Source organism: Giraffa tippelskirchi, chromosome 10, assembly GCF_054371585.1.
Source record: "Giraffa tippelskirchi isolate mGirTip1 chromosome 10, T2T-mGirTip1v1.2.pri, whole genome shotgun sequence".
NCBI lineage: Eukaryota > Metazoa > Chordata > Mammalia > Artiodactyla > Giraffidae > Giraffa > Giraffa tippelskirchi.
The window spans coordinates 145262223-145276491 of NC_137284.1; the positions used below are offsets into that span (position 1 = coordinate 145262223).

Genomic DNA, 14269 nt, shown 5'->3' on the forward strand with positions numbered 1-14269 from the left:
AAGGGATATATATCCAAAGGTCTTGCATAATTCAAAATTAACATACTTCAAAACTAACTTTCCTGATATTGTTATTGTTGAGTCGTTGAGTTGCCTCCAACTCTTTTGAGACCCCACGGACTGTAGCCTGCCAGGCTCCTCTATCCATGGGATTATCCCAGCAAGAATACTGGAATCTGTTGCTATTTCCTGCTCCAGAGAATTTTCCCACCAGTCCAAATCTAACATAAAGTTTGCAAATGTTTGTACTTTTCATTGACTTCATGAACAAACTGACACAGAATGTAAGCTCACTGTGTACTCATTCTCAGAGCCTGAGCAATCCGTTTCCTTAGTACTCCTTGTGGCATTCATCTGGAGTAACATCCCTCTGGGCTCCGCCCCTGGCTTAGACAGTCTGAAAGTCTTCCTAGTGTCAAGCGGTGCTCTCCCAGCCCAGTTCAAGGGGAACTGTGGCTCTCTCTCAAGCGGTTTCATTTCATACACAGTTCCAACACATAACTCTAGGAACAAAGGAAAGAAGGGAGGTAAGGAGGGATGGAGGGAGGGAAAGGAGAAAGGAAGCAGTAAGGAAAATTTCCAAATTCTTCCGTTTTTCCTGATCTTATTCACTGTACCTAAGTCACAGATGTCCTGACACAGAAATTAACGAATATTTGTTGAGTGTCTTCCACAATGAAGAGAAAATTCAATGCAGTGTTTCATGGAAAGACAGAAGAGGTTCGGGTTAATTAATGAAAGGACTTTTGCTATTTTTCTTCATGGATTCTGTCCGGCTTCTTATCTTTACTTTGTGAGATTCTGATATCTATCTAAAACTACAGCATTACCAAAGACTGTTGTAAATACATATGCTAAATACACATGTGAATATACATATTTAGGCCAAAGACAGGTAACAGTACTCCAATCTGATTAGAAAGGAGTCTCTGTGGGAAAACTAAATGTGTTTGGAACAAGCAGGCAGGCATGAAATTAAGGAATTCATACTTTGTCTTTGAGCAATGGAGTGACATGATTTAAAATGTGTTTGGAAACATTAGTGTACCAATAAGATGAAAAATGGGAAAGATATTAAAGGGGGAGAGTGATGCTGGGAGTGGAAGAGGATAAGGGAAAGAAACAGTCCACCCTTCATATCCCTGGATGCAAATATGGAGGACCTACTGTAGTACACCATTTCATAGAATGGACTTGAGCATCTGAGGATTTTGGTGTTTGCTGGGGGGTGTTCTGGAACCAATTCTACATAGACACCTAGTGTATACTGTACTATGGACACTATGTGTCACTTTTTAGAATGAAGAAATGTTCCCGAGTGGGAGGGGAAAGTGTCTTAGGGAAAAGGAGAGATCAAGATAATGAAGGGGCAAACTCAACATTAGTAAAACCAAGGTCATGCCATCCAATCCCATCACTTTCTGACAAATAGAAGGGGAAAAAGTTGAAGCAATTTTCTTGGGCTCAAAAATCACTGTGGACAGTGACTCAGTTCAGTTCAGTTCAGTCGCTCAGTCGTGTCCGACTCTTTGCGACCCCATGAATCACAGCATGCCAGGCCTCCCTGTCCATCGCCAACTCCCGGAGTTTACCCAAACTCATGTCCATCGAGTCAGTGATGCCATCCAACCATCTCATCCTCTGTCGTCCCCTTCTCCTCCTGCCCCCAATCCTTCCCAGCATTAGGGTCTTTTCCAATGAGTCAACTCTTCGCATGAAGTGGCCAAAGTATTGGAGTTTCAGCTTCAACATCAGTCCTTCCAATGAACACCCAGCACTGACTACAGCCATGAAATTAAAAGAAGCTTGCTCCTTGGAGAGAAAGTTATGACAAACTTAGATAGCATATATAAAAGCAGAGACATCACTGCTGATAAAGATCTGTCTAGTCAAAGCTATGGTTTTTCCAGTAGTCATGTATGGATGTGGGAGTTGGACCATAAAGATGGCGAGTGCCAAAGAATTGATGTTTCTGAATTGTGGTGCTGGAGAAGACTCTTGAGAGATCAACAGCAAAGAGATCAAACCAGCCAATCCTAAAAGAAATCAACCCTGAATATTCATTGGAAGGACTGATGCTGAAGATGAAGCTCCAATACTTTGGGAACCCAATGGGAAGAGCCGACACATTGGAAAAGACCCTGATTCTGGGAAAGATTAAGGGCAGGAGGAGAAGGGCACAATAGGGGATGAGATGGTTCGACAGCATCACCGATTCAATGAACATGAATTTGAGCAAACTCTGGGAGATAGTGAAGGACAGGGAAGCTTGGCATGCTGCAGTCCATGGGGTCTACACAGAGTCAGACACAACTTAGCGACTGAACAACAACAAAGGGGAAAGAGAAGAAATAGGAGAAACTGATAGGGGGTAGAAAAAAAAAGGTTGTCAAATTAGATAAAGGAAAGAAGACTCATCTCTAAGACCTTTGGTTTACCTTTCTCCTTTATCAACAGCAGTTTCTTGTGTCTTTTAGAAATGTAACTTGTCAAGTATTTAATATTCCAGGTAGTGAAAATCATAATTATATACTTACAATATTTTAATTAAGCCTTGGTTGATTTTAATTAAAAAGAAAAGAAACACATAGGTCAAACACTACCATAGTGTTTAAGAAGAAACTTGAAGAAGAACTTTTGTTGACACAAGTGTTTTTAGTGCAGGAATATTGTCAATAAGATACAGAAAATGAAAGGAGGCCTAAATTTAGTTCTGTAAAGAACTCTCCACCAAGAAGACAAAATGCATCTCTAAATTTACTTTTATACACAGTCTATCTCTTGTGAAAATATTCTTAAATGTTTGATAGTGAGGGATAGAGGGCTTTTTCAACATGTTGCTTCCATATACCAAGACTGTAATGTGAACCTTGAGACTATGTGTCTGTTATGGAAAATTGTATTTGCTAGAATATTTACTATAAATAACCAAGTCTGTTCACTTAATAGCTTTAAAGTATGATAGCTGTAAAAATTGAATTTGTTTCTCAGTTATTTTAGGATTAATCCATAGATAGTGACCTCACTAACCTTGTTTTACTTCACCTCACTCATATATAAACAATGTAAACTTCTTTTTTGGGAAAAATATTTAAGATTTGCCTCACTATCCATACTACTTTGCATCAATTTTGTTTAATTATTAAAATCTATATACAATTACATTCATCCACAAGTCCTTAACTTTGTGCCCTGCTCTCCAACCACATAGGTTGAGTGCCATCCATATTTCACCCAGCCAAAACTCTTGAAATTTTGCCAACAACACGACATTGTCATTATTGCATATAGCCCTTTGGGAACCAGTAGAAATCCATCCTGGTAAGTAATGCAGTCTGTCTCCTCAGTAAGTATATTTCTTTTGGAGTATTAGGCTAATGTAAATAGCTTGACTGAAATGACTATTCATCTGTGTGATCTTAAGGGAGTAACAATCTCTTCAAGTTATTCTTCACATATGCAAATTACAGCTAACAAAACCTTCCTCACTGAGGTGTTGTAATAATCACTTAGACTCTACCTATGAAATTGCCTACCAGTACTTTGATTATTACCTGCCAAAGTAATATTCAGCCATATTCTGAAATTTTTGAATTTTTTAATCTCTGTATTCAGTGGCAATACTTCTACTATAATCTCTTCCACAGACTTAAGGAGGAAATTTTCCACTCTGATTTCAAGAGTTGTGCCTCTGCTTCTCCTTCAGTCTTCTTGCCTTTCCCTGTGTGCCTACTTCCAACCCCATTCTCTCTATTAGATCCACCAAAGAAATATTAGTATTATTTACCCTCTGGAAGAGTGGGCTTCCCAGGTGGTGCTAGTAGTAAAGAACAGCCTGCCAATGCAGAAGATGCATGAGATGCAGATTCAATCCTTGGGTCAGGAAGATCCCCTGGAGGAGGAAATGGCAACCTACTCCAGTATTCTTGCTTGAGAAATTCCATGGACAGAGGAGCTTCGCAGGCTACAGTCTAAGGGGCCTCAAAAAGTCAGACATGAATGAGCACTCTGGAAGAGGCAGGTCTATGAATCTGCCTGTCTTGATCTTCCCATACTAAGCACTAGTCTCCTGAATATTCAGCATTCAGAGAAATTGGTTACAGGTGACCTGAAGTATTTTGGATAGGTTACCAGGTGAAGGCGGGGCGGATGTCAGAGGAGGAGGGTGATTGGTTAACCACTGGTTCTAATTCAATTCAGTTCAGTTCAGTCGCTCAGTTGTGTTCGACTCTTTGTGACCCCATGAACCACAGCACTCCAGGCCTCCCTGTCCATCACCAACTCCTGGAGCTTACCCAAACCCATGTCCATTAAGTCAGTGATGCCATCCAACTGTCTCATCCTCTGTTGTCCCCTTCTCCTCCTGCCTTCAATCTTTCCCAACATCAGGGTCTTTTCTAATGAGTCATCTCTCGCATCAGGTGGCCAAAATATTGGAGCTTCAGCTTCAATATCAGTCCTTCCAATGAACACTCAGGACTGATCTCCTTTAGGATGGACTGGTTGGATCTCCTTGCAGTCCAAGGGACTCTCAAGAGTCTTCTCCAACACCACAGTTCAAAAGCATCAGTTCTTCTGCACTCAACTTTCTTTATAGTCCAACTCTCACATCCATACATGACTTACTGGAAAAACCATAGCCTTGACTAGATGGACCTTTGTTGACAAAGTAATGTCTCTGCTTTTTAATATGCTATCTAGGTTGATCATAACTTTCCTTCCAAGGAGTAAGCATCTTTTAATTTCATTACTCGGCCTAAATATGATAAGCGTCTTGATTTCTTTTTTTATTTTTTTTAAGGGTGAATGTCTCTTCCCCACCTTTGCTAGATGATCCATTTCTAAACTCACTGGGGAAAAAGTACAATAAAACAGCAGCTCAAGTTGTTCTGCGTTTCAACATCCAGCGAGGAGTTGTTGTCATTCCTAAAAGCTTTAACCCTGAAAGGATCAAAGAAAACTTTCAGGTAAGTGAACTGCTTCTGGAAATGTAAAAAGCAGTGTTTTGTTTTGTTTTTTTAAAGAGAATTTTCTGTTCAGATCAATAAGAAAGCTGCAATGACTTCATATGTTATTTTATACTAACTCCTCAACCCATTCCACCCATGTCTGGATTTAATTTAAGCTAAATTTGTGATAGTTCCTAGTAACTCAGGGATTGCTTTGCTGATTCGATGCCATCTAGCTCCTTTATTTCTTCTGTTTCCTGACCTATAGACTCTGGACACAACCTTCTCCCTTCGCTGTCAGCACAGCAGGAACAGAAGGTATAAAATTTGAAATTCATAGTAGTCAGCTTTCCACCTTCTTAATGGCTCTAGAAAAAGTTGGGGACAAATTTGGAAATTATTGAAGAGGATCATTTAGACTTCATGAATGCCAGTTCAGTTCAGTCTCTCAGTCGTGTCCAACTCTTTGCGACCCCATGAACCACAGCATGCGAGGCCTCCCTGTCCATCACAAACTCCCAGAGTCCACCCAAACCCATGTCCATTGAGTCGGTGATGCCATCCAACCATCTCATGCTCTGTCGTCCCCTTCTTCTCCTTCCCTCAGTCTTTCCCGGCATCAGGGTCTTTTCCAATGAGTCAGCTCTTTGTATCAGGTGGCCAAAGTATTGGAGTTTCAGCTTCAACATCAGTTCTTCCAATGAACACCCAGGATGGATCTCCTTTAGGATGGAGTGGTTGGATCTCCTTGCAGTCCAAGGGACTCTCAAGAGACTTCTCCAACACCACAGTTCAAAAGTATCAATTCTTCTGCACTCAGCTTTCTTTATACTCCAGCTTTCACATCCATACATGACTACTGAAAAAACCATAGCCTTGACTAGACGGACCTTGGTTGACAAAGTGATGTCTCTGCTTTTTAAAATGCTGTCTAGGTTGGTCATAACTTTCCTTCCAAGGAGTAAGCGTCTTTTAATTTCATGGCTGCAATCACCATCTGCAGTGATTTTGGAGCACAGTAAAATAAAGTCAGTTACTGTTTCCACTGTTTCCCCATCTATTTGCCATGAAGTGATGGGACCAGATGCCATGATCTTAGTTTTCTGAACGCTGAGCTTTAAAAAGCCAACTTTTTCACTCTCCACTTTCACTTTCATCAAGAGGCCCTTTAGCTCTTCTTCACTTTCTGCCATAAGGGTGGTGTCATCTGCATATCTGAAGTTATTGATATTTCTCCCTGCAATTTTAATTCCAGCTTGTGCTTCCTCCAGCCCCGTGTTTCTCATGATGTACTCTGCATATAAGTTAAATAAGCAGGGTGACAATATACAGCCTTGACGGACTCCTTTTCCTATTTGGAACCAGTCTGTTGTTCCATGTCCAGTTCTAACTGTTGCTTCCTGAACTGCATACAGGTTTCTCAAGAGGCAGGTCAGGTGGCCTGGTATGCCCATCTCTTTCAGAATTTTCCACAGTTTATTGTGATCCACACAGTCAAAGGCTTTGGCATAGTCAATAAAGCAGAAATAGATGTTTTTCTGGAACTCTCTTGCTTTTTCAAAGATCCAGCGGATATTGGAAATTTGATCTCTGGTTCCTCTGCATTTTCTAAAACCAGCTTGAACATCTGGAAGTTCACGGTTCACGTATTGCTGAAGCCTGGCATGGAGAATTTTAAGCATTACTTTACTAGAGTGTGAGATGAGTGCAATTGTGCAGTAGCTTGAGCATTCTCTGGCATTGCCTTTCTTTGGGATTGGAATGAAAACTGACCTTCTCCAGTCCTGTGGCCACTGCTGAGTTTTCCAAATTGGCTGATATATTGAGTGCAGCACTTTCACAGCATCATCTTTCAGGATTCGAAATAGCTCAACTGGAATTCCATCACCTCCACTAGCTTTGTTCGTAGTGATGCTTCCTAAGGCCCACTTGATTTCACATTCCAGGATGTCTGGCTCTAGGTGAGTGATCACACCATCGTGATTATCTGGGTCATGAAGATCTTTTTTGTACAGTTCTTCTGTGTATTCTTGCCACCTCTTTTTAATATCTTCTGCTTCTGTTAGGTCCCTACCATTTCTGTCCTTTATTGAGCCCATCTTTGCATGAAATGTTCCCTTGGTATCTCTAATTTTCTTGAAGAGATCTCTAGTCTTTCCCACTCTATTGTTTTCCTCTATTTCTTTGCATTGATTGCTGAGGAAGGCTTTCTTATCTCTCCTTGCTATTCTTTGGAACTCTGCATTCAAATGGGTATATCTTTCCTTTTCTCCTTTGCTTTTCACTTCTTTCCTTTTCACAGCTATTTGTAAGGCCTCCTCATACAGCTATTTTGCTTTTTTACATTTCTTTTTCTTGGGGATGATCTTGATTTCTGTCTACTGTACATCACGAGCCTCCATCCATAGTTCATCAGGCACTCTGTCTATCAGATCTAGTCCCTTAAATCTATTTCTCACTTCCACTGTATAGTCATAAGGGATTTGATTCAGGCCATACCTGAATGGTCTAGTGGTTTTCCCCACTTTTCAATTTCAGTCTGAATTTGGCAATAAGGAGTTCATGATCTGAGCCACAGTCAGCTCCCAGTCTTGTTTTTGCTGACTGTATAGAGCTTCTCCATCTTTGGCTGCAAAGAATATAATCAATCTGATTTCGGTGTTGACCATCTGGTGATGTCTATGTGTAGAGTCTTCTCTTGTGTTGTTGGAAGAGGGTGTTTGCTATGACCAGTGCGTTCTTGTGGCAAAACTCTATTAGCCTGTTCCCTGCTTCATTCTGTACTCCGAGGCCAAATACACCTGTTACTCCAGGTGTTTCTTGACTTCCTACTTTTGCATTCCAGTCCCCTATAATGAAAAGGACATCTTTTTTGGGTGTTAGATCTAGAAGGTCTTGTACGTCTTCATAGAACCGTTCAACTTCAGCTTCTTCAGCGTCACTGGCCAGGGCATAGACTTGGATTACCGTGATATTGAATGGTTTGCCTTGGAAATGAACAGAGATCATTCTGCCATTTTTGAGACTGCATCCAAGTACTGCATTTCGGACTCTTTTGTTGACTATGATGGTTACTCCATTTCTTCTAAGGGATTCCGACCCACAGTAGTAGATATAATGATCATCTGAGTTAAATTCACGCATTCCAGCTCATCTTAGTTCACTGATTCCTAGAATGTCGATGTTCGCTCTTGCCATGCATACCAACCTCCTTTATTTATTCTATAAGTAATCTGTAACCATCATTATAAATTATAGATGAGAAAACAGGTCACTAAACAATGGAGTAATTAGTTTACCGTGCTACTTCCAAAGAACAACTGCTAGGTATTAATAAATGCAGATATAGAAATATACCACGTAAAGTTAACCATTACCCATCAGTTGATAATTAAAATCTCAAAAGTAAGTTGTTTTTTGTCTCACTTATAAAGATAAAAATGGGACAGTGTTTACCCCCTCGGATAGGGAAATAATCAGAATGCTGACAGTATGTGGGAAAACAGGCACTTTCATATAATGCTGTTAGAAACACTAATTGATGTAAAATTTGGAAAAAGATCTTTTTCCAGCTCCATCAAAATTCAAATATATATATATATATATCCACTGACCCAACAATCTTTTCCTATAGATGCATTTGCATGGTTATGTGCATGGATACAGATGTTTATTACAGCATACTTTATCAGCTAAAAAGAACCTGGAAACAATTTTCAGTAGGATCTTAGAAAACAAATAATGATTTATTTGTGCAGTGAAAGATTATATAGCCATTTTTATCTATTTTTCTTTTTTGAAGAACTCTATTGAGGTGAAATTGAAATGCAATGAGCTGAACATAAAGTGTAAAATTGGAAAAGTTTTGACATATGTACACACCCATGAAACCACCACAATCAGGGGAATAAACATCTCTAGTATCTCCAACAGTCTCTTTAGGCCCCTTTAGAATCTATCCCTCCTGGTCTCCAAGCCCAAGCCAAGCAATGATTTGCTTTCTATCCCTAAAGACTAGTTTGCATTTCCTAGAATGTCATATAAATGAATTTACGTCGTATGTGTACCTTTATATCCATTTTTAAATAGTAAAGTGAAAATATAAATACCGATGTGGGAAGACATCCATATCAGATAATTATCTTCAGGGCTTTTTTGCTACCACATGAAGGTATGCAATTCAAACTTACCAAAGCAAAAAAGATACAGTTTACTGACTCTCATAACTGGAAAATTCATGGATAGATCAGACATGACTGGACACAGCTATTCAAATGATTTATAAAAGGACTGAGTTCTCCCCACCCCCTTTCTCCATATGGTGGCACACACAGTCCAAGTTAATCTATTACTCATGTTTAGTAAGGACAATCACAGAGAAAGGCTTCTATCTCTACCAATCCCTGCTTGTCCCTTTATGGGTCATTGCTACCCTCATAATAATCAGTGTCCAATGAACAAGATACCTTGATTGGTCCCCTGAGTGCCATTCCTTTTCCTGTGCTGAAGGAGGTAATGTCATGTGACAGACAGCCACTGTTGGTGGGGGAAGGTGTTAAGGAAAAAGGAAGCTTGTAAGGATTTATTTTTTAAGTGATTTCTTCATGACTGCTTTATGTTATAATAAAATTCCTTATACAATCTCATAAACTCTAATACTTGGATAATAAATAATCAAAGGAAAGAATGCTCTGAAAAGACCACTTGGAAATGATCCTTGGGGAAGTGACAAAGTAAATCATATACATCTATATGATGGATGCAGTGGCTAAATAGTCAGTCTCTATATTTTGACAAAAGAGATCACCAAGACATATTATGTGAATGAGATAAAGCTGCAGAATGATAAAAATATGATACAATTATTGCATTTTGCTCTTGGTGTGCTGAATGTTTGGAAGGAATCTGTAGGAAGGAGACTTGGACTGATGTGGTGGATATCAAGAGGCACTTTTGGTTTTTTTACTCCATAAATGTTGACGTACTTCTATAGTCTTTCATTTACAAAGAAGTCTTTCATTTCTTTACATATAATTATGTATTATATAATTAAAATTTATTAATGTAAATTACTAAAATAAAAACTTTTTAGAAAGATACAAGAGTAATAGAAGATAGATTGTAAACAGATAAACCAAGTGTTAAAAATAAAATAAGCTAAAACAAACTATTAAAATGTTCATAAAGGACTGTCATAAAACCAAGGTATAAAGTATATAAGCTAAAAAGAAAATAAAACAATGAAACTGTAATTAGAATTAAAAGGTAGATGAAGAGACATTAAAAGTGATGAAAGGATTAACAGGATGAAATAAAGCAAATTAAAAGTTAAAAAAATACATAAGCAAATTTAGAGACCAGGGAATATTTTTGTAAAAAAAAAAAAAAATGTATGAAGATCACTGTCCAGAATCAAAAGCTCAGCATCTTATACCAAAGTAGTAAGAATTCCTTACTGCTAGAATTTCAGGAAATGTTCTGAATGGATATTGTTTCAGAACACTTGAAATTTATTGCAAGATGTCCCCAGCAGGATTGTCTTAAAGACCAAGGGCAGAAAGAATTCCAGCTCCCCATAGTTGGGTGGCCTCCCAGCACCTGCCTAGCTCCTCTAGGACATTTGCAAAGATGTCCATAAATCTTGGAAGGGCTCCCACTGCTGGCCGCTCTCCCCGATCCCATGCCCTACTCATCTTCTACTATTCCAAATGTCTGTTTTTTTGTTTTTGTTATTTCAGATCTTTGACTTTTCTTTCACTGAAGAAGAAATGAAGGACATTGAAGCCTTAAATAAAAACATCCGCTTTGTGGAAATGCTCATGTGAGTTCTGGGGGATCATGAATTAGTTTCTGCCCAGTGGTGCTGGGTTGTCAAGAGTCAACCAACAGGCTCTTAGAAATCAGGACGATGTCCACAGAAGAAACAAGGGTAAAAGGCCAGTGGGCAGCATGTACTGAATTAGGAACTTCGTACAAACCTACATTTTTATTTAAAAGAAGACTTCTGGCATTTAGGACATTTCCATTGGTTAGGTTAACACATAACAAGCTAAAGACAGTGAGGAGAAATGAGTCACTGTGTTCATATGTTAATACAACGGTGGCATATTCAAACAACATATTTATTTCTTCCTTAAAAATCAAAGTGGGCACAAATTAGAGCAAAGCTGTCAACAAGAACAATTCTTGGGAAAGAGGCATGAGAGTGTAGCAGAAAGAGCACCAAATTGGGAGACAAGAAACTTGAGTTTTAGACAAATGTTTGCGTGTAAGAGTTAGAGTATCTGGTTTACCTATTTACTGACTTCCCACAGAAAAATTCCTTCAAAATGTTGCCAAGTTCACCTATCAACAGAAATAACCCTTTAACCTCTGAATATTACAGAGCCTTAAAAATTAAAAAAGAATATAGTTCATGCATATATACATGTATATATTTGTATACACACATACTTTTTTTCTTAATCATTATTCATTAATATTTCCAGTTCTTGAAATCATATGGATACTAATCTTTTTACAATCTTCTCTTTAAGTGAGCATTTTTTAAATGCTCATTAAGATGGTTAATATAGTTTGGGCACTTATCTTATTGGTCTCACTATTTTTCATGAGTCAGAAACTGCTGACTATGCTAATACTGAATTTCTAAATCAATTTCTGAATTAATAAAACAGCTTTCTAATGTGAATTTTCCAGGGGAAGAAATTAATTGACATCAAAAAGCACCTCCTAGCCTCAAGAACAAAAAAGTAAACACAAACATGTAACTAACAAACATTTACAGGTTAATTAACAGTTCTCGAAGATAAACTATTTCTATTGAATAAATGTCTAAATTAAAAAGAGATAGTAAGAGACAGAGAATTCCCCAATGTGCTGCTATATTTACAGTTGGTTGGTGACATTAATTGGTTTGACATTTGACATTTTTAATACCTAGTTCTAGCAACATTGAGAAAATAACTCATTGCACCAGGAAATAACTAGAAAAATCAGCAAGGAGAAACAAAGATTGATTAAAAAAATATATCATTTAGAAATGCTAGGTCACGGTTCTTCTATTTTTCCTATGGGTGAACTTTGAGAGCCTTTTTGGTTCTGTTTAATATTTTATTGACAATTTAAAGCACATAGTACTTACAGAGAACTAATTCTTAGGTGTGTTTCAGGACAGGCACACACACTCCAGTCCTTTTATAGACTGTTTCACCATTATTCTTGCCTGAAGAATCCCATGGACAGAGGAGCCTGGCAAGCTACAGTCCAAAGAGATGCAAAGAGCTGGACATGACTGAGCACACATACACACACAGCCTTCTTCTACCCACCCCCTACTCCACACACACACCTACACCAGAGTGCTATCTGGGGCTTCAGTAAAAGGCGCTGGCTTGAGAGGAACCATGGGAGGAAGCTGGGTACAAAATAGAAATGGAATGAGTAAGAAAAAAGAGGGAATGGTTGGTGAAATTATCAAAAGATGCTAGTAATACACACAGATGTGCAACATTAGAAGTGAACTTTTTCCCTTTGGGGGAATTGTTTTGGCAGGTGGTGTGACCATCCTGAATACCCATTCCACGATGAATACTGACTCGAGAGAACTCCGCAGCAGATATTTTCCCTTCTACATGTGCTAGGACTTTGGGTTGGTGGTTGCTTCAGCCATGGAAATGGCTTACTATCCTCAGATGAAGTGGTGATCGAGATATTTAACTTGTGTGTAGTGTTACGACTTTGATTTAACTATGTGGGGTTGGGGGGGGGTTAAATCTATTGAAATAACTGTTGGAAATTATCAGCTAATGTTTTATTAAATCAGTGTCTTCTGGGTTTCAGACAGAAAAATATTAGGCTTTAGAAAAGACTTCAGAAGTAACATATGAGGATAATAACTCATGAATTTGGATACTGCTGCCGTGGATAGTCTGAGTTCTTCAGCTGTTAACAGGGCAAACAGAGGATAGAGAGCTAGACCATGCCAGTGTGTTGGCAGTGAGCTTGATGATTTGAACCACTGACTGTAATATAGACACAGTCAAGTTAAGATCCACACATGCACTATTAACAAGGAAGTGATTCACCTCATCTTGAGTAGAGAGAGAGGGCTAAGTATAGTAAAATCTTAAAAGAGCTAATTTAACACCAGAGCAGTTAACAAAGCCATACTGATTTGGTTGTTGTCTGTTTCCATCCAGTGTGTTTGTGTAGCTTTTATTCAGCTTGAGAGATGGATAATTGGTGGTTCTTTCTTGCATGCTTTAAAGGACCTTAGATTCAACAAGCTAGTGATCCATGATACCACTGCCTATCACTCTTGCCCCCATTCATTATACAACAGCCATTGTGCAAACTGACTTGAGACAACCAATAGAAATAAAACTCTGTTTTATAAAGTAGTCCACAGACTATTATTTCAAAATAATACATATAAAAAGAAAGTGTTAGGAAACATATTGAAAGAAGAGGCTTTGTAAATTCATTAGACTTAAGACTTTGAAAGTTATTGGGATAACTGAATTTTGAGAAAGTAGCAAGTTCAAAAGAATACTGATAATTTTATTGTATGTAAATTTTAAGTGAATAAAAAGATTATTAGAATTCCATAGTAGAGATGTACCTAGTTTCAATCCACCCAGAGCTATATATTTTATTCATATTAAGTCATTCTCACAGGGCAAAAGAGCTCTTTAAGACTTCAAGACAAACTTATGTTTATCCAAGACCAATTACTTATAGGTAATCTTCTATGACCTGAAGGCATACATTTCTGAGGAATTATCACTTAAAAAATTAATCTTTACTTATTGTTTCTACTAATTCTAAAATTAATACTTACAATGCTCTTCTATGGGAAATAGCTTGTTCATAAGAAATAATAAAAATGATGATTTATTCTAGCACACGAATGTCTGTTTTGTTGCTTGAGGTGTGTAGGGGGGGAATCATCTGAATTTATTTAAATTAAAGGCCTTTGATTGAATTCCTACTGTACATTTAGCACTGGGAAGATAGGGAAGAAAAGGGAATACTATAAGGAAAGAACAGAAACTCAATTCCTGATCCCTATTGTCAAAATTCTTCAAAATACTTTAGGGAACTGGTGTGGAAGAAGAACCACACCTAGCACACGAATTTTTAAAGGTAGGCATTGGAAAAGAGCCCCACTATTTGTCTGGGAAAATGTATTGGGTTGTCCAAAAATTTCGTTAATATTTTTCCATAACATCTAACGGAAAAATCCAAACGAACTTTTTGGACAACCCAATGTTTCTAGATTGAAAGAGAGAATTCCCTCTCAGTCTAAATAGAAATAG

At 38.2% G+C, this 14269-nt stretch overlaps 2 protein-coding genes across 4 annotated transcripts in view; one reads left to right on the plus strand and one right to left on the minus strand.

The window, feature by feature from the left end:
- The window catches only part of AKR1D1 (aldo-keto reductase family 1 member D1), a 51099-nt gene extending 37244 nt beyond the window's left edge, over positions 1 to 13855 (plus strand). Inside the window, exons 6-9 of one of the 2 annotated variants that reach the window (XM_081533112.1) lie at positions 3212 to 3321; positions 4802 to 4967; positions 10688 to 10770; positions 12504 to 13855. In XM_081533112.1, coding sequence (XP_081389238.1) covers positions 3212 to 3321; positions 4802 to 4967; positions 10688 to 10770; positions 12504 to 12546 — 402 coding nt within the window. In that variant the 3' untranslated portion in view covers positions 12547 to 13855. The remainder of the gene's footprint in view (positions 1 to 3211; positions 3322 to 4801; positions 4968 to 10687; positions 10771 to 12503) is intronic. The other variant, XM_081533113.1, reaches the window with a different exon arrangement.
- The window catches only part of CREB3L2 (cAMP responsive element binding protein 3 like 2), a 254622-nt gene that overhangs the window by 213080 nt on the left and 27273 nt on the right, over positions 1 to 14269 (minus strand). The gene's annotated exons all lie outside the window — the stretch shown is intronic.